At 34.5% G+C, this 24,071-nt stretch overlaps 3 protein-coding genes across 4 annotated transcripts in view; all 3 read right to left on the bottom strand.

Moving 5' to 3' along the window:
- Positions 1-349: 349 nt before the first annotated feature.
- Positions 350-1,609, bottom strand: LOC128873577 (uncharacterized). The gene has a single exon (XM_054117228.1). The coding sequence runs from the start codon at positions 1,607-1,609 to the stop codon at positions 350-352; it is 1,260 nt and encodes a 419-aa protein (XP_053973203.1).
- Positions 1,610-2,472: 863 nt separating this feature from the next.
- LOC128873576 (uncharacterized) lies at positions 2,473-3,147 on the bottom strand. The gene has a single exon (XM_054117226.1). The coding sequence runs from the start codon at positions 3,145-3,147 to the stop codon at positions 2,473-2,475; it is 675 nt and encodes a 224-aa protein (XP_053973201.1).
- Positions 3,148-7,111: 3,964 nt separating this feature from the next.
- The window catches only part of LOC128873879 (uncharacterized), a 460,110-nt gene continuing 443,150 nt past the window's right edge, over positions 7,112-24,071 (bottom strand). For both annotated transcript variants that reach the window (XM_054117849.1, XM_054117850.1), the window contains one exon: positions 7,112-23,927. In XM_054117849.1, coding sequence (XP_053973824.1) covers positions 23,715-23,927 — 213 coding nt within the window. In that variant the 3' untranslated portion in view covers positions 7,112-23,714. The remainder of the gene's footprint in view (positions 23,928-24,071) is intronic.

The following is a 24,071-nucleotide window of genomic DNA, read 5'->3' as shown; positions in this document are numbered from 1 at the left end:
AACACAGATATAGGCACGCACCATATCCGACTTTACTAGCGTCGCAAAACCCGTGCAAATGAATCTTGATCGGATTATCGAAAAGGAGGCGACGATCGATAGATAATTCATGAATTAACGGCAGTTGATCGCTGAATCAAGTCCAAATTGTGTATAATGTGTTAGGAACGGATTCGTCCCAATCTATTTTGGTTTTCCAGCACATCTGCATGATCATTTTTGCGGTTAATAGTACTGGTCCCAGTAAATCGAGAGGGTCAAAAATCTTGGCTATTTCCGAAAGAATAGTTCGTTTTGTAGTTTTAGAATATCTTTCGATTGAGTGGACAGTGTATAAAATTTTGTCTTGTCACGAATTCCACACGGTCCCGAGGGTTTTCAAAATAGGATTTTTCTCGACGGCATGATCTGAGCCCAATATTTTTTCTTCTATATTATCGAGTGCATGGTTATGATTTGAAGCCCATCGTCTGATATTGAAGTGGCCGCGTTTTAAAAGTGCAATTATTTCATCACGAATTTTTAGTATTTCTGGTAACGAATTTGCTCCGGTTAATAAGTCATCTACGTAAAGATCGCGTTTCAAAATCTGAGACGCGAGTGGAAAATCCGCGCTTTCGTCGTCCGCAAGCTGATTTATAATTCTTATTGCGAGGTAAGGGGCAGACGAAACACCAAACGTCACGGTATTTAATTGGAAAACGGCAGGTTTATCCTCGTGATACCAAAAAATGTGTTGAAATTTACGATCGTTTGGATGAATTAATATCTGTCTATACATTTTTTCGATGTCTGCCGTAAGAACGAAAGCGTGCATACGGAATTTTAAAAGATGTTCGAATAGTTTTTCTTGAATTGTTGGGCCGATTATTAATTTGTCGTTCAATGAAAAGCCTTTGTTTGATTTTGCAGATGCGTCGAAAACAACTCGTAGCTTCGTCGTGGTACTTGTATTTTTAATCACGCCGTGAGGGGGTAAATAATATCCGTCGTCGCTTTCATCAGTGATTAATGACATGTGATTTAAACTTATGTATTCGTTCATGACTTTCCTATAATCAGAATCGAGCACCGGATTTGATCTTAATTTTCTCTCTAACGCGTGAAATCGTCGAAGTGCGTGCAACCGTGAATCGCCAAAACTTTGATCAAAATCGCGAAATGGTAAGCGAACCATATACCGACCTGATGGTTCACGCGTCGTAGTTTGCGTGTAAAATGCTTCACACAACGACTCTTCTGCTTGTTTCAACTCTTTCGTGCTAATATTGTCCTCTATTATCCAAAATTTCGCGATTTGATCGACTAATTCGCTTAACTTGCACGTCACCCTTTTCGTTCCAAGAATTTCTTTCGCACCGCCCACTACGACCCAACCGAGTTGTGTTTTTTGCATAAAAATTTCGCAATTGTTTCTGGCTATATTTAATTGACCGATCGAAAGTAAAGACGTGGTTGCACCTGCTCCTATCAATATATCGACCGCCCTTGGTAAATGAAATTCTGGGTCAGCTAAACGCATATGCGAAGGTACGTCAAGCGACTCGCGAGGAAAAATCTCATTTGGTACGCTGTCAGAAACTTTCGCGACTGTTAGAAACGTCAACATTTTCTCGAAATCGTTACATAACGACCGAAAGGAGATATCGAGCATTTTTTTCAATATTGTCGTCATCCCGCTAATCGCACCTATCGGAATTCGACACGATCGTATAGGCAAATTTAAACTCTTTGCGAATTCTTCTCTTATAAAGTGTGCCGTTGCGCAGGTGTCTAAAAGCGCACGAGCTCGTACAAATTCATTGTTCGAATTTTTAACGCGTACAATAGCACTCATTATTAGCTGAGACCGCGGTACAGACGAAACGGTTGACAACGAAATATTCGATAGTCAGCTTTCATTCTGATCCGAATTTTGCGCATTAGGTGAATCACGCGGGATACTCGTCGCGGCATTATTGCTCGTATTTGATGTTTGAGCTTTGAAGTTGTGCAGCATTGAATGATGAAATCCGCGACAGTGTTTACAATGCATAGATTTGTAAATTCCTTGATGGGATCTGAGACAGTTACGGCACAACTTATTTCCCTTTACGACGTGTCATCTTTGCGCGACAGATAATTTTCCAAACGCTGGACAGCTATACAGATAGTGTTTCGACTGTCTCCATTGAATGCAATTATTGTCAATCGAAGTTATGAATGCTCGATTTCCAGATTGTTGTTTTCGTAATTTCATGGGACGCTTATCCGTATTCGAATACGATCGCTTGAGAGCGTTTTCATTCCCCTTGCGCGCCTGTTCTTGTTCGTGGGAAAGAATTTTGAACGCGCTTTCCGAAATGAATCTAAAAAGTTGATCAAGCGTAGGTAAATTGTCCGAATTTAAATGATCTTCCCATTTATCGCGTGTCTCGTCCGGTAAAGCTCTCTCGATTATGCGCACGATTAAATTTTCGTCAACTCGAACCTCTAATGCTTTAGAACATTTATATGTTGTCGTACATCGTCGACAAGTTTCGACAGATCCTTGTATGTAGGTTTACTTAATTTCGGCAAATCTAGAATACAATCAAAATGTTTGTGCACTATTATTATACGTTTCTTTTCGTAATTTTCCTTAAGTAAATCCCACGCGAGCTTGTAATTATCCGCGCTTACGTCGAGTACCGAGACTTTAGTAAGTGCTTCTCCTCTCAACGAATCTCGCAGATAAATGAACTTTTCTAAATCGGATATATCCGGGCGAGTGTCGATCATTGATAAAAAGGAATTTCTATACGATAACCAATTTTGTATGTTACCATCAAACTTTGGTAATTCAGTAACCGGCAGTTTGGCGCGCCGTTGTCTTTCGATCATAGTCGAACTCGCGAGACTGACGTTTCCGACCTGAACTGTCGACGGTTCTACATCGTTCATATTCATTACCAGACGCGCGATCTCATTTAATATTTCATTTTCCGGTTCGAGTATAGCAAGTTCGTCGTGCAATTCTTCATACGCTCGAAATAATTCCGTGATTCTATCGAAACGTAATTTAAGACCGACTTTATCAAATCGACTTTGTGCGTGAGCATTTTGCCATGCCGTTAATCTCGCTTTAAGCGTTGTACGCTTCTGAGCGATGAATTTAACGCGGTCCATAGTCAACTATTTCTCTAAATTATAATAGAACGAACTATGCGAGTTAAATTAGATATAGTGTTCGTGAACACGATGAGCTGAGATGTTTTAACTAAGAATGTATAAACACACTTTTACAGAAACAAAAACAATAAAAAATGTAATGATAACGTTAATTTAAATGAGATAGGTACAGACTAAATTTACCTAACTTAAATTTAAATAAACGAACTAAGTAGCTTACAACTTAAAGAAATGCACGATAACCGTAAAATTTTAATAATATTTTTACGTGTTAAGAATTTTAATTTGCAACGCGAAGCAAACAAATAACTGACAACTTATTATTAATTATATAATGTTAATGAAATGTCTAAGGCCTAGTCTTAAAATGTATGAATGTAAAGTATTTAACTTTTACGTATTCAGCGAAATCCTTGCTTGGCGGCAGTGGGTCGGAAGGGGTTTTCCTTTGGTGGAAACAAGGTCCTGGTGAGATGGTTCCTTTTGGAACTGGATTGTTGATAGTTGTGTCGACACACTCGTTTTGTCTTTAGTCACACGCGAACACAAGTCACTTTGTTTTTTCGTCAATTTGTTTTTTCGTCACACGCGAACACTCCTCACAGGAAGCACTAAGAGCAGTGCAATAATAAAGAGAAAGTTACCTTAATTATAGCATCACCTTCAAGTACAGATATTTAATCAAATATTTTGTGGAGCTAGTTTTGTGGAAACATATAAAATCTGTAAATATGATCAAGTAAAGTGAACGTAATTACCAACAAAGTAATTGCATTAGTAACACCATTCGAACATGATTTTCGTTCCATTTCAAATTTTGGAGTACGAGTTTATTTGGTGAACATATAGATTTAAATTCATTATAGGTACATGGATTAATACATTCCAACATTAAGTAAATTAGCAAAATTTTATTCCAGTCACATTCATCAATAATAAATGGATAAACATGGTGTTTATTATTTGCAATTCAGAACTAATTGCCTATAAATATACGTAAACAAGGTTCTATGCAAATAAATTAAAGAATGATAATTGAGCTCTTAAACAAGCTATTAATTACTTATATTCTGGCACCTTATTGGACTCTACATATAGAACTTATAAATGTTGAAACTGAATTTATAGCAACAAATATAATATTAGAAGATTAGTTAAATGTCCACGTGTCCTAAATCTTAAATTAATTTTTCTGTGTTTCATTTACAGGTGGATTAATGATGTGCATCCTGCCATCAGAGTTGAAAAATCAATGTTTCGTAACATTTTACATAATAATCTATAAAAGAAAATTGAATAAACAGAATAAACAGATCAAAATAAATTTAAACTGTGCCCATAAGAATGTTCTTTTATTGGTCAGTTAGGCCAGTAGCATATGGGTGTCGGTTTTTCCGAAAATACAAAATTAAGAAAAATAAAAATACAAAAATGATGATGATAGAATAAAAACAGAAAATGAACAAAATATCTGAAGAACCATTTATTAAAGTACATATTGCTATATATATTGAGTACTCTTGATTATTTTTTTATTGTTAAGTTTTTTCGATAAGTATTTTTAAGGAATTTTGTATTTATAATGAATACTGAAAGCAATAAATATTTACAATTTCTTTGATTTAAAGAGTACATAAAATAAAATTATTTATGATTATTACATTAAGATCCAATCTCATAATTCGGAAATTACGTTCTGAACTCCTTTAAAGTCAAAATAGCATTGTTGTCCTCATTGCTGCTTCTCGAAGCAATAGTCAGTACCATTCGAAAGGGAAAATATATAAAGATATCCATAAAATTGATGAATATAATACCGAAAATCGTACAAAATCGCACTTATTGATAATTAAAGAAGATTCACGCAATAGCAATATTAATAGCAATCTAGTTTACGGAGTTAGGAAGAATGAAAGAATGAAAAGTGGTTAAGAGGATTTAAGAAAAATACTTGAGACGGATAGAGAGTCGTTAGAGAAGACTTAAAGAGGGGTACATTTAGAGTGGTGATCGAAAAATGGGGCAGATAAATGTGAGGGGAGATTCGAAAAAAACTGCTAGCTCAGAAAATGAAAATGGAAAAATATATGTAATAGCAAAAATAAACAGAGACCTATTTCAATATATGTGAATTATAAGACAAGGATAAAAACATGCAGAATTACGAAGGAGATAAAATTTGGGAGAGAGAATACGCATCAAAACACAAAACAATTACGTAAAATAGATTTTAAGGCATATACTCTTAAGTATTTTATATACAAACAATTTTCTACTTTTTTTAAGAAACTATTCCGTCTATAAAAAATTTAGCTTTTCATCAATGATGTAAAAAAATAGTGGAGAAATCATCCGACTAGAATTTAAAAATAATAACAAATTAGATTAACCTATTAGATAACCTAAAAATCAGACTTTTCTTTAATCACGCTTTTGTTGCCAAATCGAGGCAGATTTAAAAGAGCAGCAAGTAGGCCGGACGAAGCCGGCATTCAGAAGCGGATCGAGGTCCTGCAACCGTACGTGGTCACCCCACGTTCTATTGGATTCAGGTCTGGGGCTTCATTCACAATTGGGTCAATTTCGACCCATAGCACTCCATATACTCCTGTATACCAAGTTTTATCAAAATCTAGTCACTTTTCGCATTTTGTCCCATTACATTGGATCCGCCATTTTGAATATCTAAATTTGGAGTTCATATTTGGAATCAGCGACCTCAAAAACCCTTGCATACCAAATTTCATCAAAATCGATCGTCAGGTAAAATGGATATAAATGTCTTTCTATTTGAAAGAACTTTGAGGGATCTTCCAACCAAGAAATACTACAATGTTTACTATTATGTCAAGGAATTTAAAGGGGTGGGCCATTCAGGAAATACTACAATGTTTACTAGTATTTCTCGGAATTGCAACGGCCTTGGAAGCACACATAGCTGCATGTATATAGGTCACTACGTGTGTCAGTCATTTATAATTGTCTATAAAATAGGAAACTCTGAGGTGTCATAGCTCAGCTATGTCATTGTCCGATTCGATTCTACCAAAATTCAATTTAAAGGGTACAATTTCTACTACCTAACACATAGTTATTATCATTGTTAAATACTTTTGAACAATTGGTTTTTTTAAAACAATGTATGTGACTTTGAAGTGCCTAACTCGGCGTAGAATTGTCTGATTCGATTCTAACAACATTCAAATTAAAGGGTGGAATTTCTACTATCAAATAGATAGTTACTATCATTGTTAGATACTCTTAAACAATTATCTTTTTGAATATATAATTATTAAATATTACCCTCATTGTACCATGTAGCTCGGCGTGGAATCTGCTGGTAGTATGCTGTATTTAATAATTCAACCAAAATCATGAGCTGATGAGTAATAATGTAGTTTGAACAGAAATTATTTCATACTTTTCACTGTATTTTCTCATATTTTTAAGCAACTATATCTAGAGCTGGTGAATATTCATATAAATTAACTAGAAATTATTTCGTACTTTTTCGTGCAGTTTTAATGTTTTTCGATGTCGATTATATTTTTTCCACCAAAAATTATTTTTTTCTGGTCACAAATATCGAGTTTCGAGGTAATGTTTGTAATTAACTTAAAGAAACACTGTTATATACATATAGAAATGTGCAATTCAGATCACGTTTTTATTTAGATTTTCTACATATACATATGTATTAGGTGTAGAAATGAAATCTGTGCCTTAGGATATACTTCTTAGATAATCTTAGGTTATTATGTATAGATTCAGTGTAATGGAGAACAGTTCGAGCACATGGTCGAGCACAGAATTAATTTGTTTTTATGGAATTTTAAGACGTACAATAATTTTTTGAATTGTATATTTGGGCTCTTTAGGCCCTTTATCAGGAATAAGATGTATTGGGATCTTAGGACGAATTGTTTCAAATAAAACCATTCCAAACAGAACTCTGTTCAACTTTTCATATCTAATATGCATTTTATTGTTGGCCAAGTACTTAGCTAACAGAAATAAACAAGAATGTGTATCGGTCTCTTTCCATTTTGCTACTCATCATTCGATGGCCCATTGCTTCTCTCATCGTTTACGCTCGCGCAATGTACTCTCTTCGGTTCTATGATCGAACACGCGTCTACTATATTATATACGAATCGTTAATTCGCGTCTAAACGTTGATCCGTGATTTAGCGTTCACAAATGTCCATCCCTCCACGATAAAAATCGCTTGCACGCATATTGCAAACGAGACATACGCGTGCATGCGTCCCCCCTTCGTCCTATCTTCGCCCCTCATTCATGTAATAAACGTGTGTGTGCGCGTTAGACTGATTAAAGTATCTCATTGTAGACAGGTTAGCTCGGCAAGTAATCGATCGTTAATCAATCATTAACATTAAGACAGTGGATAATATGCGGTAGTACTGCTATTTTATTACGCTGACTGACTTCTCTATAAGCATAATATAAAATTGCGCTTGCTCCTCGCTCTTTTCTAACGCCTACACATCCCTTTTTACATATACGTGTCATTTTTTCTCGTCTCTAATCGTTCACACGTGCACGCTTGTACTCAAAAGATTGGCATAATGTTGTTCTATTAATAGATGACGAATAGTACCAATACAAAGCGATTTATTCGTGAAGATTCTCCTCTTACGGAACGGTTACAAAGGGTTGTTTACAGTAAAGTATTTGATTTTATAATTGAAACTCTGATTATTATTATACGAGTAACAAATAATTGATTGGTTATCTTATAGTTGTAATTTGAAATTTTTATGTAAATAAGAATTTTGGTAATCTCTGATTTACATTTTCGACTCTCTCCCTTCAATATCTTCTCGACTTTCTCCACAATGTATATGCCAACACATTTCTTTTTCCTTTCGTTATTTCCAACTGTTTACTCTCTGAAAATATTCGCTCGCGACTCGCGACACGTTCTGTAGCAGAGGCAGAAGACTTTGATTGCTCAAGGTGATCCCTTCCAGTGCGAATCATGACAAATATTACCCCCACTTCCTCGAACTTTCCCCGTTCATTGTGTCATCGTGACTAAAGTCTGAACAACACTCTATTTTAAAAAACAAACAATCGAATATGTGCCTATTATATCCAATTAACTAAGTATCCAGACGTATGAACGATATGTTTAATTTACACAAAGCAGGGTTGTATTATGGAAGGGTTAAAGTCATAATGGTGTAAGTCATTTTAATGAATCTTATTCAAATTAATTAAGTACACTTTTGGAACCAGCATTCAGTTGTTAAGTACGAAAAAACATATTTCATGGCACCCAACAAGAGTGTCACCAAACAGATAGAAATATTTGTTCCACGCTCTATATTAATTAAACAACCTATTATTGGCCAGTTAATCGGATTTTAAGATACCAGATGACACTGCATAAATGAGGAAGAATAATTAGACATTCTAGGCGTATCATTATTGTGTCCAGGACATTTATAAATATTTGTTGGACACCTAGAAATGTAGATCAGCAATACCAACTCAGTAATTTTCATACTGCATGAGTTGATAGTACGTTTGAATATACAGAAAGTGTTTTTATCTATGTTCAGTGGTGTACCTACATCAAGTAAAAATAATAAAAAAACATCTTAAAACAGTATAGTGCACATTATTTTTATTTTATTATATATTCGATTTATATTAACTATACTTCTTCCGCTCTTGTTTTAAACTGAAATTTCAGTATCATCTTTTGAAGTAATAAAATAACTTAGGATTAACCGTTTGAACTGGAAATATTTTAACTGTATTTGTTCGTTTAATTCCTTAGTTCATAGCACATTAACGTATCAATATTAGGAGCAGTTTGTACTTTTACTCTTCTTTTGTACACACAGAAAGGTACGAGCTTTGTTAGTTTACGTTCAATTAAAAACATATCTCTTTATATCTCAGTCTTAACTCTTTATTTCATTTTTGCATAAGAAATCAACATCATTCTCCAACAATATGACGTCACGGTATTGAAATCATGATTAACATTATTCTTTTTCTTTCACTTCCTTCACTGCATTTTTCGAAAGTATTATCCTTTCCGAGTAATCAAAACTAGTTTTCGATGGTCGAGAGATGATTTCCCATTGATCGATTCAATTTTACTCCTAACTTTGCACCAGTTGCTTCGAACTGACAATAAAATTACTTTTTAGTCGATAAACAGTTATCTATTCTCTTGAAATTCTTAAGTTTCTTGAAGAGTATTTCAAATATTAATATCACGAAAGGTGATCCTCGTTAGAAATTTTTTTCCGTATAAGATAGACAGAGAAATATGTGTTACAATTGTGTCAGATAATTCAGCATATTAATACATGTAGTCGGTTGTAAAATTTTAGCTTCTGAGTTTATGGTAACGAATTTGCATATGATTGAAACACATTTGTTATCGATTTAAATGAAATAATAATTTCTCCGAGTATGTGATAGAATCTAGAACAATGATTCCCAACTTCATATATTTAGGAGTACGCAAAAGAAATTAAATAACGGGAAAAAGTGGTTATTCCCTAATCACTTTAAAGGACTAAAATCATTTTTCAAGAAAAACTTCTTAAAATCTGGACAAGATCTGGATTGCAAATCCCGTTGAACGAGAAGAAAACCTGGAAAAAACTGGATTGCAAATCCTTTTGAAGAATATCGCGTGTTCTCATATTTCCAATCGAGACAAAAGGGAAGTTGATGAAGCTTTCGACTAATGTTACTTTAAAAGGTGGATGAATGAAAAATCCTTTATTTATATTTTGTCAAACATCAGCAGAGCAGAGCTTTCTGACAAACCGCTTACGTTTAGGTTCCCATTTACAAATAAGGACCTGGCAGAGGAGCCTTTCTGTTCTTATGTCTTCATAAAAAGCAGATATCGTAGTAAGCTGCATATAGTTCTGGATTTAAGACTGTCTTTCATCAATTGAACTTAATTTAAAAAAAAAACCAAGCTATTGTTCTGTCTTAAAACAAGCTTAAGGATAGTACTGAATATTTGTGGTACTCAAAATATTTGTTGTTTGTTATGTATAAATTATTTCGGAATATATTAAGTTCTTTCAAGTATTATTAAATTAAAAGACCGCATGTATTCCATTAAATAATGGAATATAATTTTTATATGTAACTTTAATGCATTTATTTAACTATTGAAAATATATATGTACTGTATAACTCATCTTATTATTTTACTGTTTTTTATTAATCCCATTACTCGGCTATCATGTAAATTCGAATGACACGCGATTCATGAATGTAAAAGTGTTGGAAACCACTGCTCTAGAAAACACAGCTCAATATAGTTTTTCAATTACAATTTAGAGTAAACGCCAAAGAAAAATACTAATAGATTTTCAGTCGCATCATATTTTCACGTGCGAACGAGGAATTGAAGATATCGAAAACCTGTCACGTCAACATGGTAAACGCGAGTTTCAGAATCTTACAAGGGAAAAGGGAGTTTTCGTGCAAATACCAGTTTGATTCCCATCGGATAAGCGTCATGGATGATCGAAAGTTTCACTCTTTCACTCTTCTCATGGGGAGTTGTTAATTTCAGACAATCATTGTAAATCATTCTAAAAAAAAGAAAAATATCCATGAGTTTTTTCACGAAAAAAGAAAATTGCTATCAAGTTTAAATTTTAAAGCAGAACAATTACTATTTATCAAGAGAAAAAGTTGAATGCGTTACAGGAGTATTTTGTAAAAATAAAATTATTCAATGATAAGACTAGAACCGAGGCCAGCTCATATTTCACAGGAATTGGATGGTACATTACACGTAAAATTCAATTTATATTTGCCGAACTTGCATTTGCCAACATATTATGTCAAATATTCCATTATTCGTGTTTCCATTATACATCACACTGAATAACTATAATGTTGCATTTTATAAAAGGATGCTTCGCAAAAAATTATTGGTTTTAAAAGCGTACTGCACGAATTAAACTCTTTGAAACGTTTAAGTTTCATATTTACTGTTCGTGCATTTTAATTTAACATCAAGCTGTGTAAAAACGTTTTCATTTGAATAATGTATCCATTCAAAATAATATCGGCTATTGCATGATTTATTTATAAATAATACTTAAATTGTAAAGCACTCAGAGACTCATTTGTATGCAATTGACATTTAAATTTTAATTTCCACGACTTCCAAATTTAATATACACAAATCTTGATATAACTAATTATTTCATGGTCGAAATGAAATAAATTTTTTTTAGGAAATTAAATTGTTAATGGAATTAACTTGGCAAGCAATATATTAAATAATCATCACTTAGTCGCCTTGAAATATGTCCATAACTGGTTAAGAAACCAAACGACCTTAAAGGATTTTTTCTTACGTTCGTTTACATAGAATTAAAGCTGACCTTCATTTCTTCTTGACGCCTTCACCTAGCATGAAAATATGTTCATCGTGAAATACATTTAGGAAGATGGAAAAAAGATGAAATATTTTAAGTGATAATATAAAGTAATACATCCGACATATGGTCGGTTGGTATTACCAGAAATCCACAATAATTGTTACAATAACTCGATAGAAGTTACTAAAGATTATATCTGTACTGACTGAACAACAATGCTGAATAAAATGTAATTAAATTCACATTTGGTAACTACAGATTAATTTTTTAATTGTTAATTACGGATAGAAATTAACCTTTTTAATTATAAAAATCAATTTTCAGTGGCAATCAAAATTACTCAGTTATAAATTGATTTACAATTACAATTGTTTAATTAGTAATTGACACTACAAGTAAGAATAAACCAACGGATTGACTCGTAATGTAAGGAAATTGACGGTAGCGTTGTTGGAATTCGTAAAAAGATTTTTTTTCTTCAATGAAAGTAGACAAACAACCCGCGTTTGTTTCTACCTCGTTCTTTCATGGAGTTAATTCTGATAAGTTATTAGAAACAAACAATTAATGATTTAATTGCAACTGAAATACGATTTGTCAACTATCACACAATTCAAGTTCAATTAATTTACATCGCAATTAAATTAATCTCAGAAATTAAGTTTGTAATCAATTTCTAATCAATCTTGAATTGATATCTCAATTAATTTTTTTAATTAATTCTTTAAATACATCTTTTAAATTCATCTTTACATTAATTTTAAAGTTCAGTTAATTGTATAATTAATACCCAACACTACTGAACACCTTTCGTAACTTCAAACACACCATTCGATGGATAATCTGCTTTCTAATTTATTCGCTCCTGACAATTTTATAGAAAAGTTAACGATGTTTCTTTCTCGACACATAAACCACGAAAAACAAACAATCTGACCGAATTGTTACCCAAGTTTCCAAGACCTGACCTAGTTAAACAGTCAGTAACATAAATGCGAGAGTCTTATATATCGAGTAGAAAAAGAAATGTGTAACATGGCGAGAATGTCATTTGTACGCAAGAAAACTTGCTCGACATAGCAGTGCTGCTTCAAAAGATTTAAAAAAACTGTATGTACGTACTCGTCGATGCAGTATGCCAGCATTTATCATTCGTGTTCCTTCTTTTTCGTTTTAGCACGTTTTAGCGAGACCTTCGATTTTCCTACCATATTATTACAAATTTCAACCGAGGCTCAGCTAGCATTCACGCAAACCACACATGCCACTCGTCATACAAAAATCGCGTAGGAAAATATAAATGAAATTCAACTGTATCTCTCTTTGTTTGTCCTGAAATCTTGTTTTCAGACTTATGGATTCGAAACAGTTGCGCATCTCTCCGAAGATCTTCTCGCTCACGCCTCACCTATCGCGTACATGCAATCTTCTTTTCGCTTACTCCTCTTCACTGTTTTTTCTCCTTTCATTCGGTGCATTTTATATACTTTTCCTTTATCCTACATGTTCGCTCGCTTGTCCCGTATCCACGACCTACTTGTGTAATCGCCTATTCGCGCCTCTGTTATTAAAATAGAATAATTTCGATTCTCTTGAATAAAATACTATCATCTTTGTTCTCTCCTCTCTCCCATAACTATTCATCCCGCACATCGTTACCTCGTAAAATATCCAGACTCGCATATATCTCGTTTATCCGTAGCTGTCGCGTGTAAGTCGGAGCTCGGTGATTTTTCGCGTAAATCATAAAAATGGCAAGCAATTACGTAGCTAGTAGCTAGACAAATTGTTCAAGTTTGTTTAACATTGTGAGCAACCGCAATAATAATCAAGGTGGAACCTTGAGGATTGCATTTTTTCCTTATTTTGACTATCAGTAGCAGTTATAGTCAAGGGAATTGCTCGTATTACTAAACAAAAGTAAGGTAATTTGTCCACCAACTGGCTACATAATTATCTTATCATTGCTTAGAGCAACCAAAATGCAATCGTGTTTCTATAATCCAATCATTAATAAAATTAACAAATAATTACGTAGCAACTATAGGTGGACAAATAGCCCAAGTATATTTGACAATACGAGCAATCGTAATAACAAACAAGAAGGATCACCAAGAATTTCTTCTTCTCCATATCACGATCATTATTAGAAGTTACAGACATATAGAGGTTTATTGTATAAACTTGGATAATTTGTTCACTTACTAGCTGCATAATTCATCATTGTTTAGAGTAATCAAAAGACAGTTGCACTCATATGGTACAGTTATTAATAAAATTGTCAAGTAACTATGTAGTCAGCAGATGAACAAACTATTTCAATTTGTTTTATAATAGGATCAATCCTAATAAGAATAAAGAAAAAGCAACTGGAAAGATTATATACTTCTTGATGATTATTAGAAGCTTCAGTAAAAAAAATAGCTAATGTCGTAATAAACTTGAACAATTTAACCACCAACTGGCTACTCAGTATTTAAAACAATCGAAACACACTTTTGTTTCTACGACACCCATTAACAAAATTGATAATTGAGTATTAAACCCGACGAAAGGATCCTGTATCGTGATATTCCACTACGTGTTCGCATCTCCGCTTGGAGGTAAGATGCAAACAAAAAGATGAAGAAAACTGCCAAAACATTTAATTATGCAAAAAGATAAGTAAATAGGTAAATAATGACAATAACAACGCGAGCATTTCATCCTAGTTCCATCGAAGACGGAGATGCGAACCATCTGTCACTGGATACCGCCCACTTAGAAATTACCCCTCTATAGCAGCTAGACTAACTCGAACGGTGAGTACTAGTAATGGGACTGAGATGTTTTTAGATGCTGTCGATACACAAACGTCACTAATTGAATCCATTGTATTCATCCCTTGAATTAGATGATTACGAACGGATTTAGAATTATTGAGATACGAAATTGCCGCATCGATGCATATCAATTACATCAAGTATCACAAAAGATATCTGGTTTTAACTCCTATCAGATATGAAATCAAGTTTTTATTCCCGATGATATTAGAACCAATGATAAATGATAAAAATATTTGCAATTACCGCATTTCAATCGTTTCCTTATTATTAGCAAGCTGTCCTGAATTCTTGACACTTTTTTGTTTGAACAGACGTTTATTTATCACATGTGGACACTACGAATAACGAATACTACATAGTTGCCCGAATCAATTATATAAAAATAAAAGAGTTCTTAAGCACATGGTTCATTTAATCCTCAATTGATGCATTTTATTCTAATTCTTGAAACTTGTAGATAGAAATAAATTTGTAAATATTTCTTCGTTCATAATCTAAGTAAAACATTGTTGATGACAACATGATTTAGTAGCAACATATCGTTGCTCAATAAGAAGTAGTTACGCTTGCATTTATACATTTTATTGGATTTTATTGCATTTTACTCTAACCTTTAAAACTTTGAAAAAAAATTATATCTCGAATATTTATACGTTCTTAAAACTGACAAGAAATTTATTTCCTGAATATTTATAATACGTGTTTATGATTTAATTAATACTGAAACAACCATCACCTGTATCTGCAGAGTTACTAGATGCCTCCATTAGAAAACATCATGTTCGAATCATGTTCAATTATTTCAACGAATTTTATAAGAATTTTTCCATTAAGTATTCTATCGAGTAAATTACAGAAAAGAGAAATACAAGAAGATTCTTGACGCTTCCAGTTTCAAGCCACAATTACATAATTACTTAATTACAATTTTAAAAAGTATTGTACCTATTTAGGACGCTAGAATCATTGATCTATATAAACATTTATTCGAAATTACTTTCATAATATCCAACTGTGACATAAACACCTCATTGATATTTGAATTATAACGATATCGCAAGAACTGTCAAGAAGCAGAACTTTTTAATACAAATAACTACTTCTTTCGATAACTATTGCACATCTTAATGTAATGCTTGAAAATTCATACGAATTAATATTAATGAATATGTAATATGATTAGTCCCATCACTAGTATATATGTATAAGTTGCCTTGCTCGTCCAAATCGTCTCACCGAGCTCCAAATTTTGTTTCGCCAACGTTCACTGGTTCCTTCGATTTTCTTCCCCAATCGCAGCCCGCCGAGACGCGCCTCAATTCCGTGTAAATTCGAAGGAAGTGGATATCGGTGCGAAATATCGGTACTTTTTAACGATTCATCAGCGACTTACGCCTATATACAATGTAGACAGCGTTCAGCCGCATAGTTGCTATTACTTTTGTTCATTTCCTATGTGAACACTGGGAATTCTCATCTGTTATTACTAATCCGCGTATCCGTGTGTCAAACTCACTTCATGGAAACACGAACACCGCCAGTAACCAGTTGAGAGATACGCCGCGTGGTGCGCAAGGTAGATGCGCAGGATAATCAAATATTCTATTAATAAATTAATCGAAATTACTGCCAACTATTATTACACCAACTATTAATCATTACTATTAATGCTAAACCAGATACCAAATGATATCGACTGGAATTTGAATGACAATTCGAATGAATCACTTTTGGTTTTCGTCAAATACGAAATTAAAATATAAAATGTGAAATATAATATGGCAAATTATAACTATGTTAAGGAAAGAATAAAAAAGAGAGAAATACAAACTAAGAGTGAGAATTGTGATGAAAAGACTTACATGTGGAGTACACGAAGGTTGAACGTAGATTTCTTCACGCCAAAAGCAACGACGCATCAAAAGAAATATCATTTTGTACAAATAAGATGTTTGAAATGTTGTTTTACATTGTATATACACGAATAAATTGCTACCTTACGTGCTTTATAGATGCTCTCATTGCCAATGTACTAACATGGATCAAGGAGAAGTAAATATCTAGCTTCAAAATAATTAAAAATTTGCATTTCAGTCGATTTAAGTATACCGAAGACTATTGTTACGCTCGTACCATATTTTCATGTCATAGACATATGCATATGTACTCTTTACTGATTTTTATAAGCATTGCCCGAAGTAATGCCTTGGTTAACTGCTAATGGACGCCATTTTCGAAATAAACATGTATGCAGTTGTGTTTAAGAGTTAAAATTCTATTAACTAACTGATAGAAATACTGAATGGTATTGATTAAAGTTGCTTAAAAATAAATACATCATATAAGTTTACATCTAAAAGTAACTTTCACTCATTTTTGTCATATTAACTTCAGGCCTTTTTGAAAAAATAGGCTCATAGGGTAATTCGAAGAAGATAGAAAATATTCAAGCGTATTTCACTATCGCGTAAAAATAGGAAACAACAAACTAAACCCGGTGTTCGAAATAAATAAAACTTAGATTATATATCAGTAAAGAAATAATTCATATACTTTTTTGTAAAGAATTAGTTATGAAATCTGATAATAATATTTAGTAATAAATAAAAAAGTTACAATAGTAACCAATCAAAAAGTGATAATAATATCTAAATAGTAAAAGTATAAACACTCAAAAATAGTTTATATATAAATGACTACTCGACTAATCTCATATCATATGAATTGACAAAATCAAATTAATCCTTCAGTGCAGAGGCATTTCAATGTCCTGTTCGTAATGCAGATTTGCAAAATGTTAAGATAATAATATGTGATTACGGAAAGATGTTCCTTTTATCTATAAATCAGAAGAAACCATGTTACAGTTCCTCTACTCATTTTGAAGAGGTAAAACCAAGAGTCAGAGCTTTCACGATACTTGCCACTCTACACTGAACCATTAAGTCGTTTTAAGTTTCATGGAATATCATGGTATTGAAATCAATCAATCGGACGAAATTAATTCTTCTATGCAAAAAACACAATACAACTTACTCGTTATGTTATAACCTATTGGGATTGTTTTATATTACATTGACTGCCACGTTTCTCATTATGATTGTCGTCTTGATTGAAATTTACAAGCAACGCCGCACCATTTAAACACAAAAGATATCCGAACTTTAGTCCTATGTTTCAAATTCCATAATATACAAATTTTTATCCGAAACATCGTTTCATGATACAAATTAAATTCTAGAATCGGCAGTCGATATAATATAGAACATAGTTGGACCCTTAATTCGAATGGATGAAATTAAGCGAAGGTAACTGTATTTGTTCAATTTATAACATAATTTACCGTCAGCAGTACAAACCATGGACTATGATGAGGTGAAAATTCTATTGCAACAAAATAATGATACCAAACATTAAAATTGGAACGAGGGTGACTTGAATCCCAAAACTTAAGCGATAGACTGATCAGTCTGAAGTCCTGATACAAACACGTTCGACAATTCGCAGTTCGTTACAAAAAGACAACTGTTGTTGTAGAAAAATCTACCATATGAATTGGGAGACAACATGAATGGTACAATATTAATCTAGTGTTAATCTAATTATCTGTAAATCATTATTCTTGAAACGTCGTAGTAAACATTTGCAATTAGTCTGAATTAATACATCTCTTTTCTAACGGCAATATAACCGCGCAAAACTGTATACTTGCTGTCATAACGAAAATAATATCGTACTTTTAACTATAAAGCGATAGAATAAAATAAAAGAAAACCTCCGTTTAACAAAGATTAACGTGGGTTCAATTAAACTTCGCAATATAAGAATTCCTACTATTCACATGGGAAAATGAAGACACAAAGTTGGACATATGTCTGCACGCTAACACTTTCGCTCGTTACTATACAAACCTAGTTACCTAATTTGGCCACCTTAAATTTCTCATATAGCGTGCGTTGTGTGAAAAAACATTGTCAAACAAATATCGCATGGTATTGAGAAAAGACTGTACAGCACAGTAATTAGTATTTTGCCGCCTTGCTTGTTTACAGAGAAACAAAAGATACCTCAACATTTTGAAAAGAGACACACAATATTCATTTTGGAATTCGAAAGAGTATCGTCAATGAAAAACATATCAAGGTATGCTGTATTGAAAATTAATAATTATTAAGATATTCTGGCAAATATTTGTAATATAAAATACATTTTATTGTATTTATATACTTCCTCCGATTTTCAAGCTTTCCTATACTTTGTATCAAAATATTCATCTGATTGAATAAATTCAATTCAATTCAATTCAATAAGTGATGGACGTCGTTCGAAATATTGCTCATTAGGATCAATGAGTTTTAGCGTTTCTACAATTAGAGCATTATATGTTCTAATGATACATCTTTACGAAACTTTGGCTATCTTTACTGCTCACAATAAACTCAACTTTTTGTATTTCACGAAGGCAAGTAGTCAAGTGATAGTAGTAGTTAACTAAAAAAGCATTGTTTATGTTAGAAATTCTATTCAATTAATAGTAGTCCCTTGAAAGTAGACATGCGTATAAAATACTAGCAGGTGGAATAAATTACCCGACGTTCATTTTTTTAGTAATTTTGGTACCGAACATTACTCATACAATGCTATGAAATTAAATATCAAATTGTTACTAAACAAAACGTTCTATATGTTATACATATATATATCGCATTATGGGTAGAACACAATAATCACGCTATGCAATGAAAATAACTATGCAAGTACAACAAAAAAATTTAATATCATGACTACGATGTAATATCAATGTATATCAATCTAATCCATTGATCTTACTGTAGTATACTTGGATTATAAACTTAACGTTTGGTGATGGGCTTTGTTCTTATTTGGATAAAGTCTCGCCATTCCATCAATTGTGTCGGCCATTATATTTATTCCACCTGTGAATCATATTTCACCGAGTGTTTGATACTATCTCAAATTCCAAAGTAAAATGTTGGATACTCAATTGAAAACATTCAAGGTTACCTTGGTGTCTCGATAAAATATCAAGATAGTTAAATGATTACCGTGATATACGTCATACTTACCATCATACAATTATTGTTCAAGAAATGTTTCCATACAACAAATAGTCTGAGTGATTTTAATTGGCCAAGTAAGGTGGCTAAACCTGTGTGTTCGTTAAATTTCTATTTTACCGCGACAAGTGACATCATTTTTATTATATACCTTCTCCAGGGGAGAAGGTTTACACGCAATGGAGAATAAATTGATCAGGACGTATAAAAAAAGATCGAGGATACCGACATTTCCTTCGATCTACCTAAGTTAAGTATTTACAAATCTACAAGCGAACGTGCCTCGTCTACGTTATCTACGATTAGGCTAATTCTCATAGTATCGAAGCGTCGAGAAAAAGTCGTCGTAAAGTCGTCGTCGAAGAAACGACAGCCTGTAAGCGTTCGTTCATCCCGAGCAGTGGTTCTCAACGAATAATCAGCGAACAATCGTTTCTTCTTCTTCGTCTTCTATGTACATACATTTCTGTTTCGAGACGTTCCGTTCGAAAGTGTGCTTCGAAACGGCTGAGAATCACTGGGCTCGAGGAACCAGCGGGATCGATTCCTCGATCGTAATCTTTTTTTTTTTGTTCCTTTTCTGAATTTTCTTTATCCTTAATGGAAAAATACTATGCAATATACAGATTGCACTCGCCGCCCCCGATCGAATCGACCGATCGCCTCAATCCGATCGGACGACGAGGCTCGACCCCACCGCTGTGCCGTCGATATAACAGTAAATGTACAATCAGAAATAGAAATCGTAACCTATGGGAGCTGGCGGCTGTGTCTAAGACACGTGACGCACACTTACAGGCCCTATTTACACGCGAGGGATCGCACGCGTCACGATGAATGGTACTGCGAGAAGCTGCAAATGTTGAACTCGAGTGATTTCCTCGCCATGTTCAAAGAAAGTTGTTCGTGTCCATAAAATGCGTTTTAGTAATGGTAATGCTATACAAAATATCGATTAACATGTTAACATGTTATGTGCATTCAACCCTATAATATATGTACCCTCTATGCCTATTGAAGAAATTTGTCTAAATTTAATAATAGGTGTAATGTTTCCAAATAAATGTTTCATTAGAAATATATACATGAGTAAACTGTACACATTTGTATATTTATAATGAACAATTTATTTGGAAACATCAAACCTATCATCCAATCTAAACAATTTTCTTCTGTAGATATCGAGGATCCGAATTCTTATGTCACTGACTGCATATTTAATTGTATGTACAAAATCATCGTATTGTTCTTATACGATATATCATGACTCTTAAAAAAAGTTCTACCAATTTGTCGAGAGACTTTTAGCAACAAGGCATACATTATTCAAAAATGTACATTTCAATATGAAAAGTTTATTTAACATTGTAATGTATAAAAACAGAATAATACGAAAATTAATTAACATATTGTATTGTATGTAAACGATACCAAATGTCTCACAAGAAATGAACTCACGTAATGTCATGAAGAGATTGAAAGCAATTATTTTGTTAAAGTTAAACGTAAAATAACAGCGCGCCATCAGAGGGTATTTTACCAAAATTTGCATAACAGTCAACGCGCAACACTAAACTAATCTATTCGAAAAATTCTTACCATCGAATTGGAATTCCATTCAAAGGCAACCTTTGCAGCTCTCCAATAATACTCTTCATGTACATCGTACATCCGCCAACGCGAATGCTGCCGAAATCGCGCGGCAATTATTGTATCTGCAGTTTGTACTAATATCAATGCCTCGTTTCGCTACGAGCAGCCATTCCAGTTAAGGGGGCAGTTAAGTGCTTTTAGATCTGACCACGCGATAAAGAAACTTGTGTAAATAATAATAATCTCTTCGTCTCCTTCGTTTCGGAACAATCATTCGTATCAATCACACGCTATCGAGGTAGAATTTCTTTTTGCTATCGAGCTTTCAATGAATAAGATTAGCAATTAAAACGTTGTTCGAAAAAAAAAAAAATATCTCATCAAACAACGACAAAATAGCTACACCTGTAATAAATTTTATTTCGATTCGGGTACTTCTCCTGATAGGAAAAGATAATAAAGGAAAGATTTTCAATTCAAAATAGCGGAGACCGCCCCCCTAACCGCCGTCCGCGCGAAACGGCAAGAAGACAGACATCAGGGTGAGAGAAACGAAGCGTCTTTCGCGCGAGTAGCTTGAGTCGCGAATAGAGCATCGGTGAAACCTCGAATCGGCGACGAAATGATTGATAGTGCATGATTACATTCATCTTCTCTTCGTTCCTCGAAGAGCAAAGCTCCAAGTGACCAAGGTAAACATCCAAATTCGCGAGCACGAAGGTAATCAACCCTCTCTGCTCTTCTCGCCGACCAACGAATGCTGGGAAGAAGTATAAAAATGACCCGATAGAAAATGCCTTAATCCTAACAAGTTTTGCACGTATTCGCTCGGCGGGTTTGGTAAAACCAACGCGCAAATGCGTAAAACTTCCCCTACTAAAGACGATCTAAATACCTGCGCGTAACCCTGCGAAAAAGTTGCATGTAGCACCTTATCTCGTATCACTAACGAGCGTCGGATCCACCGAATCTCTCATCGCATCGTCGAGAAATAAAATTCCCACTAGCGTCCACCCCTACTCCAAAGTTGAGCGCTGATTATTTTTCCAATAATCACTCGCGATTGTCGGATTAATGGGTAACCGTAAACTACGTATGTAATCTGTAATTATAAATCGATGATTTGTAATCTTACAGAGCTAATTGTATCTGATTATCCAAGAATTCAATTTTGCCCAACACTGCCCTGACGCGATCACCGGATCGTACGGGGACAACAAAGACGATAGAGAAGTAGTGGACGCGAGAAGGCGGTTCTTAATCTAAGTACATACATTGTATTCCGTGCACACGTCGAACGCGAGATTATTCGAAAGGATTTTTATCGGAAAATTGGAGGCTTCCTATCGAAGCCTCGATGTCTCCTTTCCACTCTGCGCAGATTGCTCGATCGCGCTATACGGGTTCGCACGAAATCTCTTCTTCGTGGACAATAATATTAACACCGGTCTAACGATTAATTGATAATCAGAGCCGTGTCTTACACTGGGATACGCACTTAACATTTATGTACAACGCACGTATAGTATTTCTATATACAGTCGATAAAACGTTTGATCGAAGAGTCTTCGTAGCTTCATCCGCATCTTCGTAATGCCACTCGGTATACTTATTGCATCTCTCCTGTACATACGTAATATATATTTATATCCATTTGTTCTGTAACTATTTGCCATCCTCGTCCGAGAGCTGCGCCTCGACTTTGTTTCGCAAGGCACAAGCCTCCCCCGTATTCAATTCATCTCGCTGCGCGAAACGTGGAAGTCTCTCGCTCCCGAAACACTGATTGTGTTCCGTAGCGTGTCGAACAATCGGTCCCATTGCCGGTGTATCGTTTAAATCTATCACAATACCGTAATAATCACGTATTTCTCTCGAACGGTAAAACAATACGTCATTGCACGAGTTTTGAGTGAGACGTCTGAAACCTTGCGGCGCACTTTCGCGAATCTCAGTAGGTATTTTGATTACAACAGCGAAGAAAGACAGTCTCGATGGTTAGCATCCGCGAAATCCATCGTCCGACGAATAGTTACGGCGCCAAAATAAACATAGTGCACCTCATTGAAACTCCGATGGTGAAAAAAGTCGCGAGATACTGGTCGTAAAACTGTAAATCAACAATCACTTTCGATTATGTACACAATACGTACGTAGGTATCGGACCGATAACCTTAAATCCTGATCCACGTACGCCGTCTTCGGTTAACTCGGTAAGTAAAAATTAACGCTCGTAACAATATAACCATAGAAAAAAATTTGATCGATGTCGACGTAAACAATGTGTCTCGTACACTGTAATAATAAATAATGCTCGAGGCTCGCGATGTCACCCAACGACCTCTCCAACACCCAGCGTGTGCGATAATGATCGCGACAGTGTATCGGTTTGTCATAACGTTGGATTTTACCCCACGTTTCTTCAAAGTCTTCCAATGTCTCTGTGGTACGAACTTGGTCTCGTTCGTCCACGTAACGCGTTCCACGCACGAAATCATCCAGTGATCTCGATTCGGCTCGATCTCGAGCCTCACACGCTGCGAACGACACAGTCGAGCACGGCGCCGACCGTGACGGTCACGGCGATTCATTTATTTCGCAATATTTTTGGCTGACGACAATTAAGTAACACCCGTTAACTTAATCGTCAGCTTTAGCTGTTCTCAAACAACCCCCGGTTGCATAGTCAATAGATAAGTGGTGGGGTCGTAGTAGCCTGCCAAATAGTAAATGTCGTTGTTGTCGTAGATCGTCAGATACCTGTGCGGTTCTTTGCCCAGTTTGTCCGTGTATTCCGGAAGCGGTAGCACCTCGCACTTGTGAGAGATTGTTTGGACGTCATTTTCGTCCATGTGAGGAGACTCGAAGAGAGCACCCTAAACAATTCCAGAAATATTTTCCATTAGTACTTCCAGAAGACAGTAGATGGAATCGAGCGAACATTTATGCTAAAGTATCGGATGCAAGTTGCGAGACGTGGTAGGGATCAGACATGAGCATTTTTAAAATGGTATTATTTG

Source organism: Hylaeus volcanicus, chromosome 3 (assembly GCF_026283585.1).
Source record: "Hylaeus volcanicus isolate JK05 chromosome 3, UHH_iyHylVolc1.0_haploid, whole genome shotgun sequence".
Classification (NCBI taxonomy): Eukaryota; Metazoa; Arthropoda; class Insecta; order Hymenoptera; family Colletidae; genus Hylaeus; species Hylaeus volcanicus.
This window is presented reverse-complemented; position numbering and strand designations above follow the sequence as displayed.